The sequence below is a fragment of the Cervus elaphus genome, chromosome 29, assembly GCF_910594005.1.
Source record: "Cervus elaphus chromosome 29, mCerEla1.1, whole genome shotgun sequence".
NCBI classification, from domain to species: Eukaryota; Metazoa; Chordata; class Mammalia; order Artiodactyla; family Cervidae; genus Cervus; species Cervus elaphus.
The window spans coordinates 46,586,931-46,612,908 of record NC_057843.1 but is presented as its reverse complement, the minus strand read 5'-3'; the positions used below and the strand labels follow the sequence as shown (position 1 = coordinate 46,612,908).

The window sequence follows — 25,978 nt, the reverse complement described above, 5'->3', positions numbered from 1 at the left end:
ATTAATCCTTTGTCTGTTTCTTCATTTGCTATTATTTTCTCCCAATCTGACGGCTGTCTTTTCACCTTACTTATAGTTTCTTTTGTAGTGCAAAAGCTTTTAAGTTTCATTAGATCCCATTTGTTTAGTTTTGCTTTTATTTCCAATATTCTGGGAGGTGGGTCATAGAGAATCTTGCTGTGATTTATGTCGGAGAGTGTTTTGCCTATGTTCTCCTCTAGGAGTTTTATAGTTTCTGGTCTTACATTTAGATCTTTAATCCATTTTGAGTTTATTTTTGTGTATGGTGTTAGAAAGTGTTCTAGTTTCATTCTTTTGCAAGTGGTTGACCAGTTTTCCCAGCACCACTTGTTAAAGAGGTTGTCTTTTTTCCATTGTATATCCTTGCCTCCTTTGTCAAAGATAAGGTGTCCATAGGTTCGTGGATTTATCTCTGGGCTTTCTATTCTGTTCCATTGGTCTATATTTCTGTCTTTGTGCCAGTACCACACTGTCTTGATGACTGTGGCTTTGTAGTAGAGTCTGAAGTCAGGCAGGTTGATTCCTCCAGTTCCATTCTTCTTTCTCAAGATTACTTTGGCTATTCGAGGTTTTTTGTATTTCCATACAAATTGTGAAATTCTTTGGTCTAGTTCTGTGAAAAATACCGTTGGTAGCTTGATAGGGATTGCATTGAATCTATAGATTGCTTTGGGTAGAATAGCCATTTTGACAATATTGATTCTTCCAATCCATGAACACGGTATGTTTCTCCATCTGTTTGTGTCCTCTTTGATTTCTTTCTTCAGTGTTTTATAGTTTTCTATGTATAGGTCTTTTGTTTCTTTAGGTAGATATACTCCTAAGTGTTTTATTCTTTTTGTTGCAATGGTGAATGGTATTGTTTCCTTAATTTCTCTTTCTGTTTTTTCATTGTTAGTATATAGGAATGCAAGGGATTTCTGTGTGTTAATTTTATATCCTGCAACTTTACTATATTCATTGATTAGTTCTAGTAATTTTCTGGTAGAGTCTTTAGGGTTTTCTATATAGAGGATCATGTCATCTGCAAACAGTGAGAGTTTCACTTCTTCTTTTCCTATCTGGATTCCTTTTACTTCTTTTTCTGCTCTGATTGCTGTGGCCAAAACTTCCAACACTATGTTGAACAGTAGTGGTGAGAGTGGGCACCCTTGTCTTGTTCCTGATTTCAGGGGAAATGCTTTCAATTTTTCACCATTGAGGGTGATGCTTGCTGTGGGTTTGTCATATATAGCTTTTATTATGTTGAGGTATGTTCCTTCTATTCCTGCTTTTTGGAGAGTTTTAATCATAAATGAGTGTTGAATTTTGTCAAAGGCTTTCTCTGCATCTATTGAGATAATCATATGATTTTTATCTTTCAATTTGTTAATGTGGTGTATTACATTGATTGATTTGCGGATATTGAAGAATCCTTGCATTCCTGGGATAAAGCCCACTTGGTCGTGGTGTATGATTTTTTTAATATGTTGTTGGATTCTGTTTGCTAGAATTTTGTTAAGGATTTTTGCATCTATGTTCATCAGTGATATTGGCCTGTAGTTTTCTTTTTTTGTGGCATCTTTGTCAGGTTTTGGAATTAGGGTGATGGTGGCCTCATAGAATGAGTTTGGAAGTTTACCTTCTTCTGCAATTTTCTGGAAGAGTTTGAGTAAGGTAGGTGTTAGCTCTTCTCTAAATTTTTGGTAGAATTCAGCTGTGAAGCCATCTGGTCCTGGGCTTTTGTTTGCTGGAAGATTTTTGATTACAGTTTCGATTTCCTTGCCTGTGATGGGTCTGTTAAGATCTTCTATTTCTTCCTGGTTCAGTTTTGGAAAGTTATACTTTTCTAAGAATTTGTCCATTTCATCCAAGTTGTCCATTTTATTGGCATAGAGCTGCTGGTAGTAGTCTCTTATGATCCTTTGTATTTCAGTGTTGTCTGTTGTGATCTCTCCATTTTCATTTCTAATTTTGTTAATTTGGTTCTTCTCTCTTTGTTTCTTAATGAGTCTTGCTAATGGTTTGTCAATTTTGTTTATTTTTTCAAAAAACCAGCTTTTAGCTTTGTTGATTTTTGCTATGGTCTCTTTAGTTTCTATTGCATTTATTTCTGCCTTAATTTTTAAGATTTCTTTCCTTCTGCTAACTCTGGGGTTCTTCATTTCTTCCTTCTCTAATTGCTTTAGGTGTAGAGTTAGGTTATTTATTTGGCTTTTTTCTTGTTTCTTGATGTAAGCCTGTAATGCTATGAACCTTCCCCTTAGCACTGCTTTTACAGTGTCCCATAGGTTTTGGGTTGTTGTGTTTTCATTTTCATTCATTTCTATACATATTTTGATTTCTTTTTTGATTTCTTCTATGATTTGTTGGTTATTCAGAAGCGTGTTCTTTAGCCTCCAGGTGTTTGAATTTTTAACAATTTTTTTCCTGTAATTGAGATCTAATCTTACTGCACTGTGGTCAGAAAAGATGACTGGAATGATTTCAATTTTTTTGAATTTTCCAAGACTAGATTTATGGCCCAGGATGTGATCTATTCTGGAGAAGGTTCCGTGTGCACTTGAGAAAAAGGTGAAGTTGCTTGTTTTGGGGTGAAATGTCCTATAGATATCAATTAGGTCTAGCTGGTCCATTGTGTCATTTAAAGTTTGTGTTTCCTTGTTAATTTTCTGTTTAGTTGATCTATCCATAGTTGTGAGTGGGGTATTAAAGTCTCCCGCTATTATTGTGTTACTATTAATTTCCTCTTTCATACTCGTTAGTGTTTGCCGTACATATTGCGGTGCTCCTATGTTGGGTGCATATATATTTATAATTGTTATATCTTCTTCTTGGATTGATCCTTTGATCATTATGTAGTGTCCTTCTTTGTCTCTTTTCACAGCTTTTATTTGAAAGTCTATTTTATCTGATATGAGTATTGCGACTCCTGCTTTCTTTTGGTCTCCATTTGCATGAAATATTTTTTTCCAGCCCTTCACTTTTAGTCTGTATGTGTCTCTTGTTTTGAGGTGGGTCTCTTGTAGGCAGCATATATGGGGGTCTTGTTTTTGTATCCATTCAGCCAATCTTTGTCTTTTGGTTGGGGCATTCAACCCATTTACATTTAAGGTAATTATTGATAGGTGTGGTCCCGTTGCCATTTACTTTGTTGTTTTGGGTTCACGTTTATACAACCTTTCTGCATTTCCTGTCTAGAGAAGATCCTTTAGCATTTGTTGAAGAGCTGGTTTGGTGGTGCTGAATTCTCTCAGCTTTTGCTTATCTGTAAAGCTTTTGAGTTCTCCTTCATATCTGAATGAGATCCTTGCTGGATACAGTAATCTAGTCTCAAATTGGGAACAATCCAAATACCACCAGAAAATAGATAAACTGGGATATTAGTACAACCAAATACTATTTGGCAATGAAAAAGATTGAACTACTAATATATACAACAATATGAGTGAATCTCAAAAACATTATTTTGAATGGAAGAATCCAGACACAAGAGTACATATTGAGTTATTACATTTACATAATGTTCAAAAAGTCATCAATATGACAGAAATCACACAGTAGCTGCTGATGAGGGGCTAGAGAGTGACTGGAAGAGCATAAGGGAACTTTCTAGGATGATAAGAATGTTTTGTGTCTTGATTGGTGTCTGAAAAATATATATTTGTCAAAATGTATCAAATTGTATAACTATCTAGGCACTTTATTATATAAAAATGTTTCCTAAAAAAACAGTTACAAAAAGTTTTTAAAGAAAAGGATTTGAATGCTCAATTTAGTGAATTAATGTATATTTGTTACTCTGCAGCTAGGAGGGAGGGAATCATGAGAATACTTGATCCTCTGTTTTTTATTTTCTTTGGCAGAACTGTGACATATTGAACCCTGGGTTCAGGAAGATAAATCTGGTGGTGACAGGCATGCATGGAGACACCCTTTCAATCTGTCAAGCATGAGAGCATTTCTGAATAAAGGAAAAGTATAAGTATGTGGGAGAGAACTTGATCTTTTATTAGCTCTAGGTAGTAGAGGAGAGGAAAGAGTCAAAGAGAGTAGGTTTTTGAGCATGTGAGGCTGAACATATGACATAAAGTACAGAGAGAAAGTCCATTATGAGGGAGGGGCAATGTCATACTAAGCCTACAAAGTATGACCTCCAAGTTTCCAAAAAACGATTGAACACATGGGATAAGAGGTCACAGAGTTATAAATGGGATTCATATCTGACAGTCTCCCCTGATTAGGTAGCCCTAGAAGTTGGTGGTATAAGAGATTTCTGTAGAAAAAAGAACAAAACTAAAACTAAGCCTTGAGCAGTACCCTCCACTTAAAAGAGTAAGATTGAGGAAGAGAAGGTCATGCTCAATCTAGGCACAATCACTGTCAGGAAGACAGAGACCCATGATAGAGAGGTGTCAAGGATGGCAATGAAGGGAAGGACAGTGACCTCTGTCAAAAACTGCAAGAGTCAGTACGCTGAGAGAGCACTCATTTCCATACAGTGATTGGGGAGACACCTGATTTCATGTAGGCAAGCACTTTATTACCTAAGTACTCACCCAGTCCAAATATGTCTTACTTACTGTCCTAGGTGCTGACGAGAGAGCCATGAATACGAAAGACAAGTGGAGACAGAAATGACTGGGCAAAAACTATTTGGTAGTGAAGGTTAGAATGGTAATATAGGGGAAGAGTGAAAGTCACTTTTGTTTTCCACTAGGAGAAACCTGAGCATGTTATGAAGATAGCAGAGATGGAAGAAGGACATAAGGCAGGGGACAATGTCTTCAGAGGCAACAGGGAGTGAGGATTCGTCATATCAAAAGTTTAACTTTCGTCCAGAAAACCTAACAATCCTTTTTTAGGAAACAAAGTATTATGAAATGCTTATTAATAGAAACATTCACCTAATCAAAGTTAGAGTCCAAGATTAATACAGAAAGCAGTACATGCAGGAATGTGGGCTGTCAGGGCTGCATTGAGATAAGCAGTCATTGAGCCTAGCTACTCACTTTACAGAAAGAACAAAAGGAAGTTTGAGGATAGCGATCTCATTAGTGGCCCAGCCAGGCTTAGAACTCAGTTCTCCACTCAAGACATCACTTGTAGCTAAACTGTCATCATCAAAAGTCAAACTGGAGGAAAGCAGAGGGGTTTGGAGGCTGAAGCAGGATAAGATGAAAAAGCTTTCCTTTCTCATCCTATTATACTCTTCCACTTCCTTCTTTTCACTTTACTTAATCACTATCCTAATTTTCTTATAAAAATCTCAACTTTCCCCTGATAAAAACCATCAACTTCACATTCTAAATCTGGAGTGCTGGCTAGGCCTGATCAGAACCTGAGGAAAAAGAACAATATATGCTCCTATGTACATTTATCAGAACATTCACCTGTCTTTTAATCAACTGGAAAATGCTAGTAAAAGCCCTACCCTACAATCAAGACACATGACTCTCTATTTAAAAGTCTGAGTTACCCAATCTGTCTGCCCTCACACAGTTTACTACCCTCATCAACATGCCCTGCAGGGGATATGATGATTTCAAGGGCCTGGGAACCTCAGGCTGTTTGAAAACCACTCTTTTGCTGCACACACAAAAAATGCAAGGGTATGATATAACAACAACATCTTGTACATATTAAAAATTTTTATATTTGTTCATTGTGGGGTTTTTGCATTAATTTTTATTTTTTAAAATACTGCAGTACACTATTATTTATCTTGATTACTAAGTTTTTTGCCCTCTCCGCCCTTAAATTCCTGTGTTCAAGGTGAATGCCTCACTTGCCTCACCCTAATCCTGGCTCTGCCACATCTGTCTGGTCCATGGTCGCAGTCTGATCCACTCCTATCAAAGCACTGCTGAGTGCTCCAGTTATAATTTTCATTAAAAAAAATCCACACCAGGCTAATTTAATTTTTTTCTTCCCTTGTCACTTTTCTATGTATAGTACATATAGGTCTCCTGGAATGTGCATTTGTTAGATGGATTTAACTCCAACAGCAGCCTTGTAAAGAGGGAACAAGAGGATATAAAATCCACAGATGCATTCACCTCGATCCACGTCCTCCAGACACTCCACCATCCTCTCATTTTCCCAACCTCCATCTCATCCACTCCCAAAGCTTCTTCTGATCCTTCACGATAAAGGCATGCAAGAAGGTGACTTATAAATGTCAATTGTTCCTCAACGTATATCCTGATGAAAATGCTCCAAGAGGAAGCAGATGGTAACAACAGAGGTGGAATGATTTCCATGACCACTGATTCATCCGCATGCCTATTGGCTGCATACTTCTAAGCCCATAAGAGGCAGCAGGGAGAGAAAAGGAGGTAAGAGATGTGAGTATAAATGTAAAGTGCAACAAAACTTTAGGGCCAGTCCCCCAACTCTCTGGACTGTCACCAGCATCTCTGCCTCAAAGCCTTAGGGGGAACACAATTCACAGATGTGCTGCAGTGGATGAGGTGTCTACACCATCTAGGACAATCCTTTGCTAACAGCCCAGGAGACAAGCTCAAAGAGGGCAAGTGCCTGCTTTCCATCTAACAGCTTCAAAGCTGAAGGGTGAGGATTCATGCCAGGTGTTCTGATTCCTAATTCAGTGTTCTCACTACATTATTCTAAACCCTAAAAGTGTGTGTAGAATGAAAACTATTTGGTTGACTTTGGAACTTTTATTGACTTTGGAAACATACTTGGCCTAAACCCAGACATAATCTTTGAATTTAAAAATAGTATTCCCATTTTTTTAAATTTATTTATTTTAATTGGAGGCTAATTACTTTACAATATTGTAGTGGTTTTTGCCATACATTCACATGAATCAGCCATGGGTGTACATGTGTTCCCCATCCTGAACCCCCCTCCCACATCCCTCCCCATCCCATCTCTCACAGTCATCCCAGTGCACCAGCCCTGAGCACCCTGTCTCATGCATCAAACCTGGACTGGTGATCTATTTCACATACGGTAATATATATGTTACAATGCCAGTCTCTCAAATCATCCCACTCTTGCCTTCTCCCACAGAGTCCAAAAGTCTGTTCTTTACATCTGTGTCTCTCTTGCTGTCTCGCATATAGGGTCATTGTTACCATCTTTCTAAATTCCATATATATGCATTAGTATGCTGTATTGGTGTTTTTCTTTCTCACTTACTTCGCTCTGTATAATAGGCTCCAGTTTCATCCACCTCATTAGAACTGATTCAAATGCATTCTTTTTAATAGCTGAGTAATATTCCATTGTGTATATGTACCACAGCTTTCTTATCCATTCGTCTGCCTATGGAAACCTAGGTTACTTCCATGTCCCAGCTATTGTAAACAGTGCTGCGATGAACATTGGGGTACACATGTCTCTTTCAATTCTGTTTTCCTTGGGATGTATGCCCAGCAGTGGGATTGCTGGGTCATATGGCAGTTCTATTTCCAGTTTTTTAAGGAATCTCCACACTATTCTTCATAGTGGCTGTACTAGTTTGTATTCCCACAAACAGTGTAAGAGGGTTCCCTTTTCTCCGCACCCTCTCCAGCATTTATTGTTTGTAGACTTTTTGATAGCAGCCATTCTGACTGGCGTGAGATGTATCTCATTGGGTTTTGATTTGCATTTCTCTGATAATGAGTGATGTTGAGCATCTATTCATGTGTTTGTTAGCCATCTGTATGTCTTCTTTGGAGAAATGTCTGTTTAGTTCTTTGGCCCATTTTTTTTGATTGGGTCGTTTATTTTTCTGGAATTGAGCTGCATGAGCTGCTTGTATATTTTTGAGATTAATTCCTTGTCAGTTGCTTCATTTGCTATTATTTTCTCCCATTCTGAAGGCTCTCTTTTCATCTTGCTTATACTTTCCTTCATTTGATTATTTTTGCTTTTATTTCCATTACTCTGGGAGGTGGGTCATAGAGGATCCTGCTGTGATTTATGTCAGAGAGTATTTTGCCTATGTTTTCGACTAGGAGTTTTATAGTTTCTCGTCTTACATTTAGATCTTTAATCCATTTTTAGTTTATTTTTGTGTATGGCATAAGAAAATGTTCAAGATTCACTCTTTTACAAGTGGTTGACCAGTTTTCCCAGCACCACTTGTTAAAGAGATTGTCTTTTCTCCATTGTATATTCTTGTCTCCTTTGTCAAAGACAAGGTGTCCATAGGTGCGTGGATTTATCTCTGGGCTTTCTATTCTGTTCCATTGATCTATATTTCTGTCTTTGTGCCAGTACCATACTGTCTTGATGACTGTAGCTTTGTAGTACAGTCTGAAGTCAGGCAGACTGATTTCTCCAGTTCCATTCTTCTTTCTCCAGATTGCTTTGGCTATTTGAGGTTTTTTGTATTTCCATACAAATTGTGAAATTATTTGTTCTAGTTCTCTGAAAAATTCTATTGGTAGCTTGATAGGGATTGCATTGAATCTACAGATTGCTTTGAGTAGTATACTCATTTTCACCAAATTGATTCTTCCAATCCATGAATATGGTATAATTCTCCATCTATTTGTGTCATCTTTGATTTCTTTCATGAGTGTTTTATAGTTTTCTATATATAGGTCTTTTTTTCTTGAGGTATATTTATTCCTAAGTGTTTTATTCTTTTTGTTGCAATGGTGAATGGGATTGTTTCCTTAATTCCTCTGTTTTCTCATTGTTAGTGTATAGGAATGCAGGGGATTTCTGTGTGTTAATTTTATATCCTGAAACTTTACTATATTCATTGATTAGCTCTAGTAATTTTCTGGTGGAGTCTTTAGGGTTTTCTATATAGAGGATCATGTCATCTGCAAACAGTGAGAGTTTTACTTCTTTTCCAATCTGGATTCCTTTTATTTCTTTTTCTGCTCTGATTGCTGTGGCCAACACTTCCAAAACTATGTTGAATAGTAGTGGTGAGAGTGGGGACCCTCGTCTTATTCCTGACTTTAGGGGAAATGCTTTAAACTTTTCACCATTGAGGATAATGTTTGCTGTGGGTTTATCATATATAGTTTTTATTATGTTGAGGTATGTTCCTTCTATGCCTGCTTTCTGGAGTGTTTTTATCATAAATGGATATTGAATTTTGTCAAAGGCTTTCTCTGCATCATATGGCTTTTATCTTTCAATTTGTTAATGTGGTGTATTACATTGATTGAATTGCAAATATTGAAAAAACCTTGCATCCCCAGATAAAGCCCACTTGGTCATGATGTATGATGTTTTTAATATGTTGTTGGATTCTGTTTGCTAGAATTTTGTTAAGTATTTTTGCATCTATGTTCATCAGTGATATTGGCCTGTAGTTTTCTTTTTTGTGGCATCTTTGTCTGGTTTTGGTATTAGAGTGATGGTGGCCTCACAGAATGAGTTTGGAAGTCTACCTTCCTCTGCAATTTTCTGGAAGAGTTTGAGTAAGATAGGTGTTAACTCTTCTCTAAATTTTTGGTAGAATTCAGCTGTGAAGCCATCTGGTCCTGGGCTTTTGTTTGTTGGAAGATTTCTGATTACAGTTTCAATTTCTGTGCTTGTGATGAGTCTGTTAAGATTTTCTATTTCTTCCTGGTTCAGTTTTGGAAAGTTATAGTTTTCTAAGATTTTGTCCATTTCTTCCAAATTGTCCATTTTATTGGCATATAGTTGTGATAGTAGTCTCTTATGATCCTTTGTATTTCTGTGTTGTCTGTTGTGATTTCTCCATTTTCATTTCTAATTTTGTTTATTTGATTCTTCTCCCTGTTTTTCCTGATGAGTCTGGCTAATGGTTTGTCTATTTTATTTTTCTTCTCAAAGAACCAGCTTTCAGCTTTCTTGATTTTGGCTCTGGCCCCTTTTGTTTCTTTTTCATTTATTTCTGCCCTAATTTTGTATTATTTCTTTCCTTCTACTAAACCTGGAGCTCTTCATCTCTTCTTTTTCTAGTTGCTTTAGGTGTAGAGTTAGGTTATTTATTTGATTTTTCACTTGTTTCTTGAGGTAAGCTTGTATTGCTATGAACCTTCCCCTTAGCACTACTTTTACTGAATCCCATAGGGTTTGGGTTGTTGTGTTTTCATTTTCATTTGTTTCTATGCATATTTTGATTTCTTTTTTGATTTCTTTATTTCTTCTGTGATTTGTTGGTTATTCAGAAGCATGTTGTTTAGCCTCCATATGTTTGTATTTTTAATAGTTTTTTTTCCTGTAGTTGACATCTAATCTTACTGTATTGTGATCAGAAAAGAAGCTTGAAATGATTTCAATTTTTTTGAATTCACCAAAGCTAGATTTATGGCCCAGGATGTGATCTATACTGGAGAAGGTTCCATGTGCACTTGAGAAAAAGGTGAAGTTGATTGTTTTGGGGTGAAATGTCCTATAGATATCAATTAGGTCTAACTGGTCCATTGTATCATTTAAAGTTTCTGTTTCCTTGTTAATTTTCTGTTTAGTTGATCTATCCATAGGTGTGAGTGGGGTATTAAAGTCTCCTACTATTATTGTGTTACTGTTAATTTCCCCTTTCATACTTGTGATCAATTGTCTTACATATTGCAGTGCTCCTATGTTGGGTGCATATATATTTATAATTGTTATATGTTCTTCTTGGATTGAGCCTTTGATCATTATGTAGTGTCCTTCTTTGTTCTTTTCATGGCCTTTATTTCAAAGTCTATTTTATCTGATATGAGTATCGCTACTCCTGCTTTCTTTTGGTCTCCATTTACATGAAATATCTTTTTCAAGCCCTTCACTTTCAGTCTGTATGTGTCCTTTGGTTTGAGGTGGGTCTCTTGTAGACAGTGTATATAGGGGTCTTGTTTTTGTATCCACTCAGCCAGTCTTTGTCTTTTGGTTGGGGCATTCATCCCATTTACATTTAAAGTAATTATTGATAGGTATGATCCAATTGCCATTTACTTTGTTCTTTTGGGTTCGAGTTTACAAACCTTTCCCGTGTTTCCTGTCTAGAGAAGATCCTTTAGCATCTGTTGAAAAGTTGGTTTGGTGGTGCTGAATTCTCTCAGCTTTTGCTTGTCTGTAAAGCTTTTGATTTCTCCTTCATATCTGAATGAGATCCTTGCTGGGTACAGTAATCTGGGTTGTAGGTTTTTCTCTTTCATCACTTTAAGTATGTCCTGCCATTCCCTTCTGGCCTGAAGAGTTTCTATTGAAAGATCAGCTATTATCCTTATGGGAATCCCCTTGTGTGTTATTTGTTCTTTTTCCCTTGCTGCTTTTAATATTTTCTCTTTGTGTTTGATCTTTGTTGATTTGATTACTATGTGTCTTGGGGTGCTTTGCCTTAGGTTTATCCTTTTGGGGACTCTCTGGGTTTCTTGGACTGGGGTGGCTATTTCCTTCCCCATTTTAGAGAAGTTTTCAACTATTATCTCCTCAAGTATTTTCTCATGGCCTTTCTTTTTGTCTTCTTCTTCTGGGACTCCTATGATTCGAATGTTGGGGCGTTTCACATTGTACCAGAGGTCTCTGAGGTTGTCCTCATTTCTTTTCATTCTTTATTACTCTCTGCTTCATATATTTCCACCATTCTATCTTCTACCTCAGTTATCCTATCTTCTGCCTTCATTATACTACTGTTGGTTCCCTCCAGAGTGTTTTTGATTTCATTTATTGCATTATTCATTATATATTCACTCTTTTTTATTTCTTCTAGGTCCTTGTTAAACATTTCTTTCATCTTCTCAATCCTTGTCTCCAGGCTATTTATCTGTAACTCCATTTTGTTTTCAAGATTTTGGATCATTTTTACTATCATAATTCTGAATTCTTTTTCAGGTAGACTCCCTATTTCCTCCTCTTTTTTGGTTTGGTTGGCATTTATCATGTTCCTTTACCTGCTCAATACTTCTCTGCCTTTTCATCTTGTTTAGATTGCTGTGTTTGGGGTGGTCTTTCTGTATGCTGGAAGTTTGTGATTCCTCTTTATTGTGGCGCTTCCTCCCTGTGGGTGGGGTTGGATGAATGGCTTATCAAGGTTTCCTGGTTTGGGTATATGCCCATTTCTATAAGATAAATCACCCAGTCTATAAAGAGGGTGGTCCAATCACAGGAAACGCATCTGGTACAAATGGTTTTGTTGTTTAGTTGCTAAGTTGTATCCGACACTTTGCGACCCCCATGGACTGTAGCTCTCCAGGCTCTCCTATCCATGGGGTTCTCAGGAAAGAATACTGGAGTGTGTTGCCATTTCCTTCTCCAGGGGATCTTCCCAGATCAGGGATCGAACCCATGCCTCCTGCATTGGCAGGTGGATCCTTTACCACTGAGCCACCTGGGAAGCCCTATACCTCTAAAGTAGTTGAAACATAAAATCATAGCTTAAGTGATCTTTTGGAGATAGGTCTATATAGTCAAAGCTATGGTTTTTCCAGTAGTCATGTATGGATGTGAGAATTGGACTATAGAGAAGGCTGAGTGCCAAAGAATTGATGCTTTTAAGCTGTGGTGCTGGAGAAGATCTCGAGAGTCTCTTGGATTGCAATGAGATCAAACCAGTCAATCCTAAAGGAAATCAACCCTAAATATACATTGGAAGGACTGATGCTGAAGCTGAAGCTCCAATAATTTGGCCACCTGATGTGAAACACTGACTCATTGGAAAAGATGCTAATGCTCAGAAAGACTGAAGGCAGGAGGAGAAGGGGATGACAGAGGATGAGATGGTTGGATGCCATCACCAACTCAATGGACATGAGTTAGAGCAAACTCTGGGAGATGGTGAGGAACAGGGAGGCCTGGTGTGCTACAGTCCAAGGGATCACAAAGAGTTGGACATTACTGAGAGTTTGAGTAACAACTTCCTTATAAATGCTGTCAGTTTTTCCTCCCTAAACCTCCCCTCACCTCCCACTAGTTTATCTCTATCATGCTCCCTAATTACTTCCTTTACAGAAGACATCACTGTCATGCTTACCTATCTGTGCACTTGTTTATGCTCTCTCTTCGCCATGGGCCATAAACCCAGTAAGGACCAATACTCTGTATATCATTTTCACCTCCAGATCCTATTCTTGCATGTAATAAATACAATAAATATTTGCTGAAGAAGTAAATGAATGATGGCAGCCTCTAGTTCTCAAAGTTTCCATCTTTCAGCTCCATGTTCTCTAGTTACCTTCTCTTGCCCAGTTCATACTCAAAAAAAGAGAAAGACCTCTCTGTCTCTCAAGACAGGTTCTTAGCATTTGAGACTAGTTAATAGCATCAAGTAAAAGAGAAGAAGTTAACTCTGACTTACTGGTGGCTCAGTTCTCTTATTTCACACGGCTTGAAGCACCATTCTTTGGCCAGCTTTTCTTGTTGGGATGCTTCTTCCAAAAACAGTATCTTTAAAAGAAAGAAAGAAAGAAAGAAAAGAATCATAAATGAATGAACCATAGCCATTTGTTATTAAATATCTAAATTTTTCAAGGGACTATACCATAGCTGAACTAATTTTAAAGGGTATTTGACACCAAATGGGATACAGATTAGGGGTAAAGACAGAGATTTGTCTTTGCTTGTCCAAAGAAATAAACTGTGTGAAATTTCTCCTTTTCTGCCATTCTATAGATATAAGTAAGACTTCAAAAATTCTAATTTGAAGATATAGGGTATTAAAAATGGATAATTGATGTCTATTTCCACCCCCTACCCCGAAATGATTAAGGGAAACAATTGTTTACAGAAAGCACCTCAGTGCTGATGAATGAGAGATTTTTGTCAGGCTATTATAGGGAACCCAAGCCCAGAGCACAACAGGAGTACATTGTAGGGCAGTTTATTAACACTGGCTATAACTGCACGTGATAACTGCCTGATAACGGAGTCTTAGCATGAACTATGTTGATGTTCTGATGCTAGACATCCATTGTAAAGAGGTCTGCCATATTTTCTAGTATTGTGCATGAAACACTAACAGAATGATCTCTCACGTGGGGCTTATGAGTCCATGTGCAATAGGTGAGAAACCTTGGATGGGTCTCAATCCCTCTTGGTCTGATTTTCCTACCTGCAAACTGAGGCTAATATCAGTACATACTTCACAAAGTGACTGTGAATATCAAATATTCTTAATTTTAATTAAGAAGTAGCACATCCCTGGAACATGTTAAATGCTAAATATGTTATTTTCTACTGTTTATTCTTTTTAAGTAGAGTGTGACTGTTTTCTCTACAAAAGTGGATTGTAAAGCAAGAAAGGAAATGGAAAAATGAAATATATGTGAACAAAATGAACTGTTGTATGCAATAAACATTATTTTGAAATATATTCACATTAGTGAAAATAAATGTTTCATAGAACATGCAATATTGAAAATACCTATATAAAATGTATCTAATCAATTAGAAGCAAGACAATATTGTGCAGGAAAGTTTGTGGAATAAGAAATAAAATAAATACTGACTTCTCTATTCTTTGATGATATCTTTTTATAAAAAATAGGGATTTTTTATCAGAAGAGAAAATGAAAAATGTAATTCCTACAAATAAGAAAAATATTTTTGAATAAATCAAAGCAGATATAAAGTTAATTAAAAATCACAAAAACAGAACTTATTAATATATCCCAGAGCTGATCTACCATTTACCATTACCAAAAAAAAGGGAGGGAGGGAGCAAGAAAATATTTGTAAAGTACTACATTCATACATTTGAAACAAATACTTTTCAGGAAAATAAAAATGATCAAAATTTATTCTGGAGATATAGGAAAACTGAATGAACCAGTAATTCTGTGAGAAACTAAGGAAGTTTTACTAACCGTTTAGGAAAGTTCATGGTTCAGAACCATGCTGTCTAATAGAAATAAAATGCCTGTCACAAATGTAAGCCACATTTATAAATTTAAGTTTTCTAATACCTACACTAAAAGCATAAAAGTATAAAACAGTAAAATTAATTTTAATGACATGTTTTATTTATCAATATAGGTGGCCATGGTAAAAGATTATCATGTCAACATAAAATCAACATACAAGTTTTTTATTTTACTTTTTTTCATATTTAGTCTTTAAAATCCAAGATATGTTTTATATTTAAAATATATTTCAATCTGGTTGATAAATTTTCATTAGAAATACTTCATCTGTATATTTTGACTTTACATAATCTACAAAACATAGACTCATAACCAGGTTGTCCTTAAAAGACTGCAACACTGAAGATAAGTATCAATTTTTAATGAGAAATTAAATTTAAAATAAAGATAAAATTTAAAAGTTCAGTTCCTTGGTCATATTAACCACATTTCAGGTGTGTATTACACCATATTAGATAGCACACATTCAGAGAATTTTATGACAAAGTTCTTCACAGCTTACAAAGAGCAGATAATGTCTGTACTAAGAGTTCCAGAGCATGGAAAACAATGGACACCTCTTTATTTCTACAACTCTACCACAATCCTCATACTAAGACCTGACAATACACACACATATACATAAAAACAGATACACAGAGAATGAAAATTATTATAACCCAATGCCTCTGTAATATAATTATTAAATAAATAATAATAATACAGATGCAAGGGGCTTCCCTGGTGGAGAATTCACAACAGAAGAACTATACAAAAAAGGTCTTAATGATCCAGATAACCATGATGGTGTGGTCACTCAGCTAGAGTCAGACATCCTGGAGTGTGAAGCCAAGTAGGCTCTAGGAAGCATTACTATAGACAAAGCTAGGGCAGGTGATAGCATTCCAGCTGGGCTATTTAAAATCTTAAAAACTGATATTGTTGTAGTGCTACACTCAGTATGTCAGCAAATTCGGAAAACTCGGCAATGGCCACAGGACTGGAAAAGGTCAGTTTTCATTCTAATTCAAAGAAGGGCAATGCCAAAGAATGTTCAAACTACCACATAATTGTGTTCATTTCATATGCTAGCAAGGTAATGCTCAAAATCTTTCAAGCTAGGCTTCAGCAGTACTTGAATCAAGAACTTCCAGATGTATAAGCTGGATTTAGAAAAGGCAAAGGAACTAGAGATCAAATTGCCAAAAGTCATTAGATCATAGAGAAAGCAAGAGAATTCTAGAAAAGCATCTACTTCTGCTTCATTGACTATGCAAAGGCCTCTGACTGTGTGCATCACAACAAATTGGAAATTTCTTAAAGAGTTCAGAATACAAGACCACTTTACCTGTCTCCTGAGAAACCTGTATGTAGTTCAAGAAGTAACAGTTAGAACTGGATATGGAACAATGGGCTGATTCCAAATTGGGAAAGAAGTACATCAAGGCTGTATATTGTCACCCTGCTTATTTAACTTCTATGTAGAGTACATCAGGCAAAGTGCTCAGCTGGATGACTTACAAACTGGAATCCAGATTACGGGGGGAAATATCAACAACCTCAAATATGCAGATGATACCACTCCAATGGCAGAAAGCAAAGAGAAACTGAAGAGCCTCTTAATGAAGGTGAAAGATAGAGTAATAAAAGAGCTGGCTTAAAACTCAACATTCAAAAAACTAAGATTGCGGTATCTGGTCCCAACACTTCATGGCAAACAGAAAGGGGAAATAGGGGAAAATGTGGAAACAGTGACAGATTTTATTTTCTTGGGCTCCAAAATCACTGCAGATGGTTACTGTAGTCATGAAATTAAAAGATGCTTGCTCCTTGGAAGAAAAGCTATGACAAACCTAGACAGCATATTAAAAAGCAGAGACATCCCTTTGCCAACAAAGGCCCATGTAGTTAAAGCTATGGTTTTTCCAGCGGTCATGTATGGATGTGAGAGTTGGACCATTAAGATGGCTGAGTGCCAAAGAATTGATGCTTTCAAATTGTGGTGCTAGAGAAGACTCTTGAGAGTCCCTTGGACAGCAAGAAGATCAAACCAAAAAAAATAAATAAATAAATTAAAAAAAAGAAGATCAAACCAGTCAATCCTAAAGGAAATCAATCCTGATTATTCATTGGAAGGACTGAAGTTGAAGCTTCTATACTTTGGCCACCTGAAGCAAAGTGCCGACTCATTGGAAAAGACCCTGATGCTGAGAAAGAGTGAAGGCAGAAGGAGAAGGGGGTGGCAGAGGATGAGATGGTTAGATAGCATCATCAATTCAGTGGACATGAATCTGAGCAAACTCCGGGAGACAGTGAAAGACAGGGAAGCCTGGTGTGCTGCGGTCCATGGGGTCGCAAAGAGTCAGACATGATTTAGTAACCGAACAGCAACAGATGCAAAAATAATCCCAATGATATACTGACAATAAAAAGCAAAAATATGTTAAAATAACAATTCAGCATGTGTGCAGTATGTAAGCCTCAATTACTTCACCAAGCAAGATACATCCTCAGTGAACTTATAGCTGATGTTAAATAGTTATGCAAGGGCCCTACTCCTCAGAGACCATCAGAATAAATCCTCCTGCCTTCTTTTCTGTTTCCTTCTGCTGCTGCTGCTGCTGCTGCTAAGTCACTTCAAGCCGTGTCTGACTCTGTGCGACCCCAGAGACGGCAGCCCACCCAGCTCCCCCGTCCCTGGGATTCTCCAGGCAAGAACACTGGAGTGGGCTGCCGTTTCCTTCTCCAGTGCATGAAAGTGAAAAGTGAAAGTGAAGTCGCTCAGTCATGTCCGACTCTTCGCGACCCCACGGACTGCAGCCTACCAGGCTCCTCCGTCCATGGGATTCTCCAGGCAAGAGTACTGGAGTGAGGTGCCATTGCCTTCTCCATCTGTTTCCTTCAGTCAACATGAAAACTTGAATCCACCTACTTCTCAAATACACAGCAGGGACCCCGATCTACACCATTGTCTTCACAAAGCTCTGTACTACTACCTGGTTCCTGACCTGCTCCCACCACTCTCCACTCCACTATGACCTCTTGTTGCCCATCCATAATAGCAAATTCCCCTGTGTCTTCAATATCTCCTCTGAGTTTCTCCCTCCTGATAACTGGGGCTCTTCTCTGAGGACATGGCCTCCCCTACACTTCTCAAATGGCAAGTATTCATATATCAGGGTCTGGCAGTGAGTTTCCATACCCACGATGGCCATTTCTAAACCACGTTTCCTGCAGCTTTTTGCAAACCTACAAAGCTCCTTTAAGACCTGCTTCTTTTGGCTTTCAAAGCATTCTTCCTCTCCTGTTTCTTCTACTTTACCAGCCCTTCTTTCATTGTTCCCATCTGTTAATGCCTGCCCCACACTCTTTCTGTCCACTGCAAGCCCTGCCTTCACTCCTTATCATATCAACATGGACAATCCTTTCAAGATCATAGGACTTATTTCCATGAACTCATTTTCAGTGATCTGTTTATGAACACACGAAGTTTATGAACTTCACATCATGGCTACAGCTTGGGCATTTTCATAACCTAAAAATGCTCTACCTCTAAAACCACAGAATCACACAACTGACCACCATTTCCTCTTTTTCCTGTCTGCCATTTCAGCTATTCCAAACAATCATCCACCTTAAAAAGCCTTCCCTTCCCTTTCTCCTCTCTACTTCCCCCAGTCCATCAACCATCTTCTTTTGCCATTTTCCTTGTCCAATTTGGATTCTGCTGCTGCTACTGCTGCTAAGTCACTTCAGTCGTGTCTGACTCTGTGCGACCCCATCCCTGGGATTCTCCAGGCAAGAACACTGGAGTGGGTTGCCATTTCCTTCTCCAATGCATAAAAGTGAAAAGTGAAAGTGAAGTCGGTCAGTCATGTCCGACTCTTCGCGACCCCATGGACTGCAGCCTACCAGGCTCCTCCATCCATGGGATTCTCCAGGCAAGCGTACTGGAGTGGGGTGCCATTGCCTTCTCCGAATTTGGATTCTACCAGGTATTATTTTATATTTCTTATATCTTTTAGTTGACACACATATAGTAAATTTTTAACCCTGACTACAACCAGCCCTACTTCTCTGGGCTGCATTTGAGGCGTCAAGCAGCACTGAAGCAAGCACACCACACAGTGGATGGAATATCCATCATTATCAGGCTTGAAGGTGCTCCAACCAATGTCTGCACCTTGCTCCCTATGACATTTCTCTAGCCCTGTCTTTACTGTCAATAAAACTGACTGCAGGCCTAAGTGCTTATCCACTGATAGGTTATTATAAGTATTTTTTGGTAATAGATTAATACACAGTTTTTTAATAGAATAACTCAAAAGGAGTTCAAAGAATTGAGGGCTATTGGTACAACAAAACCCCTCCCATCTTCTTGATTTATGTGAAAATGTTTCTTGGCACTTACATCTAGAAAAATGAAAAAATAAGAAAAACATGGATGCTGCTTCTGTTTAATTCTACCGACAAGTAACAGTCATCCATAGATACGTTATGTAGTTGGAAGAAAAAAACAGCCTTTTTGTACTTTTACATTTAACAAATTACTTTTCAAAATGTGTGATATACTTTTAAAATTTTCCTTATGGTCCCAAGCAATTTTAAATATTTAAATTTATGCACAGAAATTTTATTGCAATGGTTGATCAATAAAAGACTTAAAAGTGTAAAACTATACTGTATTAGCACAAACTGTAAGGAAAGGAGAATAGAATTAGTAATTCTAGAAGAAAAAGGGTCTATATAGCAATTCAGATTATTAATAAGGAGCTAATTCATGATTTTTAGAGAAAGATTAAGGTAGATATCAAATCACTATGTTTTGATTCCATCAGACATATTTTAAAAAGTAATAGCATAGCTTAATTTTAACATGTATATATCTACAACTTGCTAAAAATTATAAGCTTTATATGTTTCAAAATTTAATAAAAACTATATGTATTAACTTTTAAAAAATGCAAAAGCATATAGGTTTTTTTTCAAAAGTCTTTTGGAGGCATATTAGTAGAAAAAACCATGAAGAGCATTTCTCTAGTCAACTCATGTTCCAGCCCTCCACCATGATAATTTAAAATCTCTCTCTCTTCAAACTTCTTACTCTCCTTACCCCAAAATATATTTATCAAACATTTGCAATAGTTAAAAAATGCAAATAATTTCAAAGTTGGTCAAATAAGGGATTGGTTAAATATGACTAACCTGCAGCAATTAAAAGTATCAGTGAAGATGTACTTATTGAGTTATTCCAATACAATCTTAAGATTTTTTTTTTAAAAATGCAAGTTACTAGATAACATATGATAACAATTTTTTTATAAGAATAGTGTGTGTGTGTAAGTCAGTGCTATGATGAAAAATAAAGCAAAGTAAGTGGATAAAGTATGATGTGTGATGAGATGCTCTCTGAAATATGATGTTTGAGCACAGGTTTGCATGAAGGGAGTAAATCACTTACATATTCTTAGAAGAACATTCCAAGCAGAGGGAACAGCCAGTACAAGGACCCTGATATATACAGTTGAGTTAAATTTAAATTAGATGTTTACCCTGTTTGGAAACACCAGGAAGACAAGTAAGAACACAGTATAAAGACTAGAAGAAAGAGTGGTGAAAAAAAAAAAAATCAGATAGAGGAAGTAGCAAGGGGCTGTGGAGGTCACGGCCTTGAGATTTGCTTTTAGGAAACCTCTAAAAATATTTTGGAAAATGAATGTGGAAAACTTATAAAATCATTGATATTGCCTGTATGGGGCAATGGCCCTATCGTCCTGATGTTACCTGGGCTTATGTGGCCATTCACATCACTGATTCAGATCATTCACCAAGAGTGCCTATTAAGGCTCATGGCCTTCCTCTTCATAGGCCTAAGTCTAGGTGGGCTGTCAAGCAGATACATAAGTCATTAAAACCCAAGTTTCATAAAATCATTGATGGTGCCAATTGGGCAGGAACCTTCTCATCCGACCCCTTGTTTTCCAAATGAGAATACTGCATCCCTTTTGTTAAGCAAACTCCAAGTGCACTCTTACTGGAAACAGGGACTATTTAGGATGAATAATAATGAGAATGTCAGAAATACTAAAGCCAAAAGCAGATGAGTAATGACTGTCAGCTAATGAAAAGAATCTGTGCAAGATAGAGGCTTCAAACACCAGATGGCAAATGTGGGCAAGAGGCTTGTTGCTATGGAACAGAGTAAATCCCTCTTTGAGCCATTGTGAAATAGCTTGGCCATCTAACAAAATAAGGTAATGTATATTGTATCACAAAATCCACTCTTAGGCATGTTAATGGGAGACAAAAAGCAGATAAAAATGTGAGATCTCAGAGATTTCTGAAGCTTTTGGACAGAGATGAAAATTGCCGTATTAGCTCAATTCACATTAAAATGATTAATGGAAAAGAAAGATGAAGTGGCATTGCCTTTAAGAAAAAATGTCAGCCTATAAAGGTAGAAACAAGGGAATTTGTGTTATGAATCACCAAAGGATAGCATGAAGGACTTAGATCTTCAGGTACAGTATTCTCATTTTACAGATGAGTAAACAGACCAGGATATGTGACTTGTTCAGAGTCACCAGACAAGGCAGGAGAATCTCCTGGACTTGACCCATCTTTCCCGAGATTCTTCCAGACCTCTACGACTGCTTGTAGGGTACGGAGTTAGAGAAGGCGAGGTTCAGAACGAGAACGAGACCAGCACTTTACAGGAACAGATCACCTTTAATGAAGCGAGAAGGGGCAGCAGTCAGATTAGTGAGCTGCTGCACTTATCTAACAGTAAGTATATATAGGCATGTATGTGGAAAGTTACTGTCTTAAGGGGGCCTGTTCTCCCCCAAGGTTGTTCGGAGTAGTTATCTCTTAAACGGCTGGGGCAAGGAATTTTGGAGATCGGCCAGAGGCTGGACCAGCTGGGAGCTGGGCTTAATCAACCTAACGTCCATTTTTTTTAATTTGGGTGAGAGAGTTTTTTGTTTTGCATAGAATGGTGGGGAGGGCCTGGAAGGGAATTTTAACTCCAGGCAATTTTGAGCCACGTAACTTTCCTTCACTGCTTCTCTAATATAGTATAAACCAGGAGTCAGCACACTTTCTATAATAGGCCAAACAATAAATATTTTAGACTTTGTGGACTGTATTGTTTCTGTTTTAACTAGTTAACCCCATCACTGTAGAGCCAAATCAGCCATAGACAAGATATACAAAAATAGGTATGGCTTTGTTCCAATAAAACGTCACTTACAGAAAATGAAATTTACATTTTACATAATTTTCACTTGTTATAAACTATTCTTATTTTTTAAAACCATTTAAAAATGTAAAAATGGGCAGACAATCTAAATAAAAATTTCTCCAAAGACATATAAGTGGACAATAGGCACATGAAAAGATGCTCACCATCACTAATTATTAGAGAAATGCAAATCAAAACTACAATGAGGTACCACCTCACACCAGTCAGAATGGCCATCATCAAAATGGCTACAAAGAACTAATGCTGGAGAGTGTGGGGAGAAAAGAGAACACTGTTGGTGGGGATATAAATTGGTATAGCCACTATGGAAAACAGTGTGGAGGCACCTTAAAAAACTAAAAATAGAGCTACTACGTGACCTAGAAGTTCTACTCCTAGGCATATATCCAAACAAAACTATAATTTGAAAAGATACACACAGCTCTATGTTCATAGCAGCACTATTTACAATAGCCAGGACATGGAAGCAACCTAAATGTCCATTTACAGATGAACAGATGAAGATGTGGTACATATATACTATGGAATAAGACTCAGTCATAAAAAGACTGAAATAACACAACTGCAGCCTCATGAATGGACCTAGAGATTATCATATCAAGTGAAGTAAGTCAGAAAGAGAAAGACAAATACTCTATGATATCACTTACATGTGGAATCTAAAATACAACACAAATGAACTTATTTTTGAAACAGAAACAGACTCACAGACATAGAAAATAAATTTATGGTTACTAAGGGGGAAAGGGGGAGGGATAGGGATAAATTAGGGACTTAGGATTAAAAGATACAAACTACTATATATAAAATAAACAACAAGGTCCTACTGCATAGCACAGGGAACTATGTTCAATATCCTGTAATAAACCATAATGAAGAAGAATATGAAAAAAAAGTGTGTATACATATGTAATCAGTTTCATATACATTATATATTCAGTTTCATATATATATATACACTATATCACTTTGCTATACACCATAAACTAACACATTGTAAATCAACTATACTTCAATAAAAGTAAATAAATTTTTTAAAAAATGTAAAACCCATACTCAATTCATTGGCTATATAAAATCAGATAATGAGCAGGATTTGACCTGTGGGACACAGATTGCCAGCTTCTGATGTAGACTCCTAAAAAGACTCATGCAAATTAAAATTGTATAATTTGAAAACCATCCCAGTGGTTTTACACTAGTATTTCTAAGAAGCTTTATCTTCAATTGGCAATAACTTTTAATGATTTTTCCTTTAATTTCAGAGCCTGGTTTTTGTGTGTGTGTGCTAAGTTGCACAGTCATGTCTGACTCTGTGACCCCATGGACTGTAGCCCAAGAGGTTCCTGTGTCCATGAGATTTTCCCAGCAAGAATACTGGAGTGGGTTGCAATTTCCTACTCCAGTGGAGAAACTCTTGGAAAAGTACCAATTTTGGCTGCCCTATAAGCCCCATGTTCATAGAAAACATGCACTTTTTGACAGATGAAAAAATAACTTTAGTAATTTTTCTAAACTCTACTTAAGACATCACTAATGATTCGTTGGTACTTAGTAATTGTTTAATTGGGAGAAAAAGCAACATATTGGATTGGCCAAAAAGTTTGGGTTTTCCATAATATCTTATGGAAAAATGCAAACTTTCTGGCCAACCCAATAATAAAAATATTTAAATGCACTTACCGTGTGCAAGACACTACCCTATATACTTTACACATATCAACTCTCTTAAACCTCACCAGAACCCTATGAGGCAGGTACTGTTACTAGCCCCATTTTACAGGTGAGAAAATTGAGGCACAGAGATATTAAGTTCTTTGCCCAAGATTACATAGCTGGTAGGTGGTAAATGTGAATCACAGTCAGAAATTGACTGTGAACCAGTCAGCCTCAAGGTAAGAGCAATTAAATGCTATGCGATATATATTTTTAAAACTTTCACACAAAAATAGAACACCTCTCCCATTTCCTTTCTTTTTCTTTATAAAATATTTTGTAGTCTTTCCTCTTTCTTTCCTTCCCTTATTGTAGTCCAGGCTGGTGGGCCTGCTAGGGCCAGGAATATGGAGGCAGCTGGGGCTCAGGGGATAATCAGGACTGAGAAGGCTAACAGGGTCAAGGCAACTGGAACTGGAGAAGCACAGAATCAAAAAGTCAGGTTAAGTGGACAGAGATGTGGCTAAAGAGATAGCCATCATGGTGATTACACATGAGGGTACTAAGTAGGTATGTAAATACATTGTGAATAATGAGAGCCAGGCTTCTCAGAAAAGAGTTTCAAAAATGGAAAAAGGAGAGGCTAAAACAAACTCTTCTTAAGTGAACAATGCAAATAAACAGAGGAATACAATAAAATGGGAAAGACTAGAGATCTCTTTGGGCTGCCAAGGTGGCTCAGTGGTAAAGAATCCACCTGCCAATGCAGGAGATGCAGGTTCAATCCCTGGGTCAGGAAGATCCCCTGGAGTAGGAAATGGCAACCCACTCTAGTATTCTTGCCTGGGAAATTCCAGGACAAAGAAGCCTGGCAGGCTACAACCCATGGGGTCACTAAGAGTCAGACATGACTGAGCATGCATGCACGCACACACACACACAGAGGGATCTCTTTAAGAAAACTGGAGATACCAAGGGAAACTTTCAATCAAAGCTAGGTACATTAAAGGACAAAAAATGGCAAGGACCTAATAGAAGCAGAACAGATTACAAAAACGTGACAAGAATACACAGAATAACTGTACAAAAAAGCTCTTAATGACCCAGGTAACCATGATGGTGTGGTTATTCACCTAGAAACAGACATTCTGGAGTGTGAAGTCAAGTGGTCCTTATGAAGCATTACTATGAACAAAGCTAGTGGAGGTGATAGAATTTCAGCTGAGCTATTTCAGATCCTAAAAGATGATGCTGTTAAAGTGCTGCATGTATTATGCCAGCATATTTGGAAAACTCGGCAGTGGCCACAGGACTGGAAAAGGTCAGTTTTCATTCCAATCCAAAGAAAGGCAATGACAAAGAATGTTCAAATTACCATACAATTGCACTCATTTCACATGCCAGCAAGATTATGCACAAAATCCTTCAAGCTAGGCTTCAGTAGTATATGAATCAAGAAATTCCAGATGTACAAGCTGGATTTAGAAAAGGTAAAAGAATAAGAGATCAAATTGCCAATATATGCTGGGTCATATAAAAAGCAAGGGAATTTTTAAAAAAAAAATCTGCTTCCTTGACTATGCTAAAGCCTTTGACTGTGTGGATCACAATAAACTGTGGAATATGTGTAATGTGGTCTGGTATTCCCATCTCACATTACCTGCCTCCTGAGATTCCTGTAAACAGGACAAAAAGCAACAGTTAGAACTGGACATGGAAAAACAGACTGGCTCAAAATTGGGAAAGGAGCATGTCAAGGCTGTATATTGTCACTTGCATATTGTATATTTGCAGAGTACATCATGTGAAATGCTGGGTTGGATGAATCACAAGCTGGAATTAACACTGCAGGAGAAATATCAACAACCTCAGATATGCAGATGATACCACTTTAATGGCAGAAAGTGAAGAGGAACTAAAGAGACTTGATGAAGGTGAAAGAGGAGAGTTAAAAAGCTGGCTTCAAACTCAGCATTCAAAGACAAAGATCATGGCATTCAGTCTTAGCACTTCATGGCAAATAGATGGAGAAAATGTGGAAACAGTGACAGACTTTATTTTCTTGGGCTCAAAATCACTGCAGATGGTGACTGCAGCCATGAAATTAAAAGACGCTTGCTCCTTTAAGAAAAGCTATGACAAACATAGACAGCGTATTAAAAAGCAGAGATATCACTTTACCAGCAAATATCCATATAGTCAAAGCTATGGTTTTTTCCAGTAGTCATGTATGGATGTGAAAGTTGGACTATAAAGAAGGCTGAGTGCTGAAGAATTGATGCTTTCAAAT

The 25,978-nt window shown here is 37.3% G+C and overlaps 1 protein-coding gene and 1 long non-coding RNA gene across 5 annotated transcripts in view; one reads left to right on the top strand and one right to left on the bottom strand.

Moving 5' to 3' along the window:
- Nucleotides 1-25,978, bottom strand: part of GDA (guanine deaminase) — a 103,690-nt gene that overhangs the window by 43,396 nt on the left and 34,316 nt on the right. For all 4 annotated transcript variants that reach the window (XR_006338615.1, XM_043891176.1, XM_043891175.1 and 1 more), the window contains exon 2: nt 13,226-13,314. Coding sequence is in view for 3 of the 4 variants with exons in the window: in XM_043891176.1 (XP_043747111.1) it covers nt 13,226-13,314 (89 nt within the window). In the remaining variant the exon portion in view is untranslated. The remainder of the gene's footprint in view (nt 1-13,225; nt 13,315-25,978) is intronic.
- Nucleotides 1,864-24,817, top strand: LOC122686078. The gene is made up of 3 exons (XR_006338619.1): nt 1,864-1,874; nt 19,502-19,508; nt 24,687-24,817. It is a non-coding gene; the product is annotated as an uncharacterized LOC122686078 (long non-coding RNA).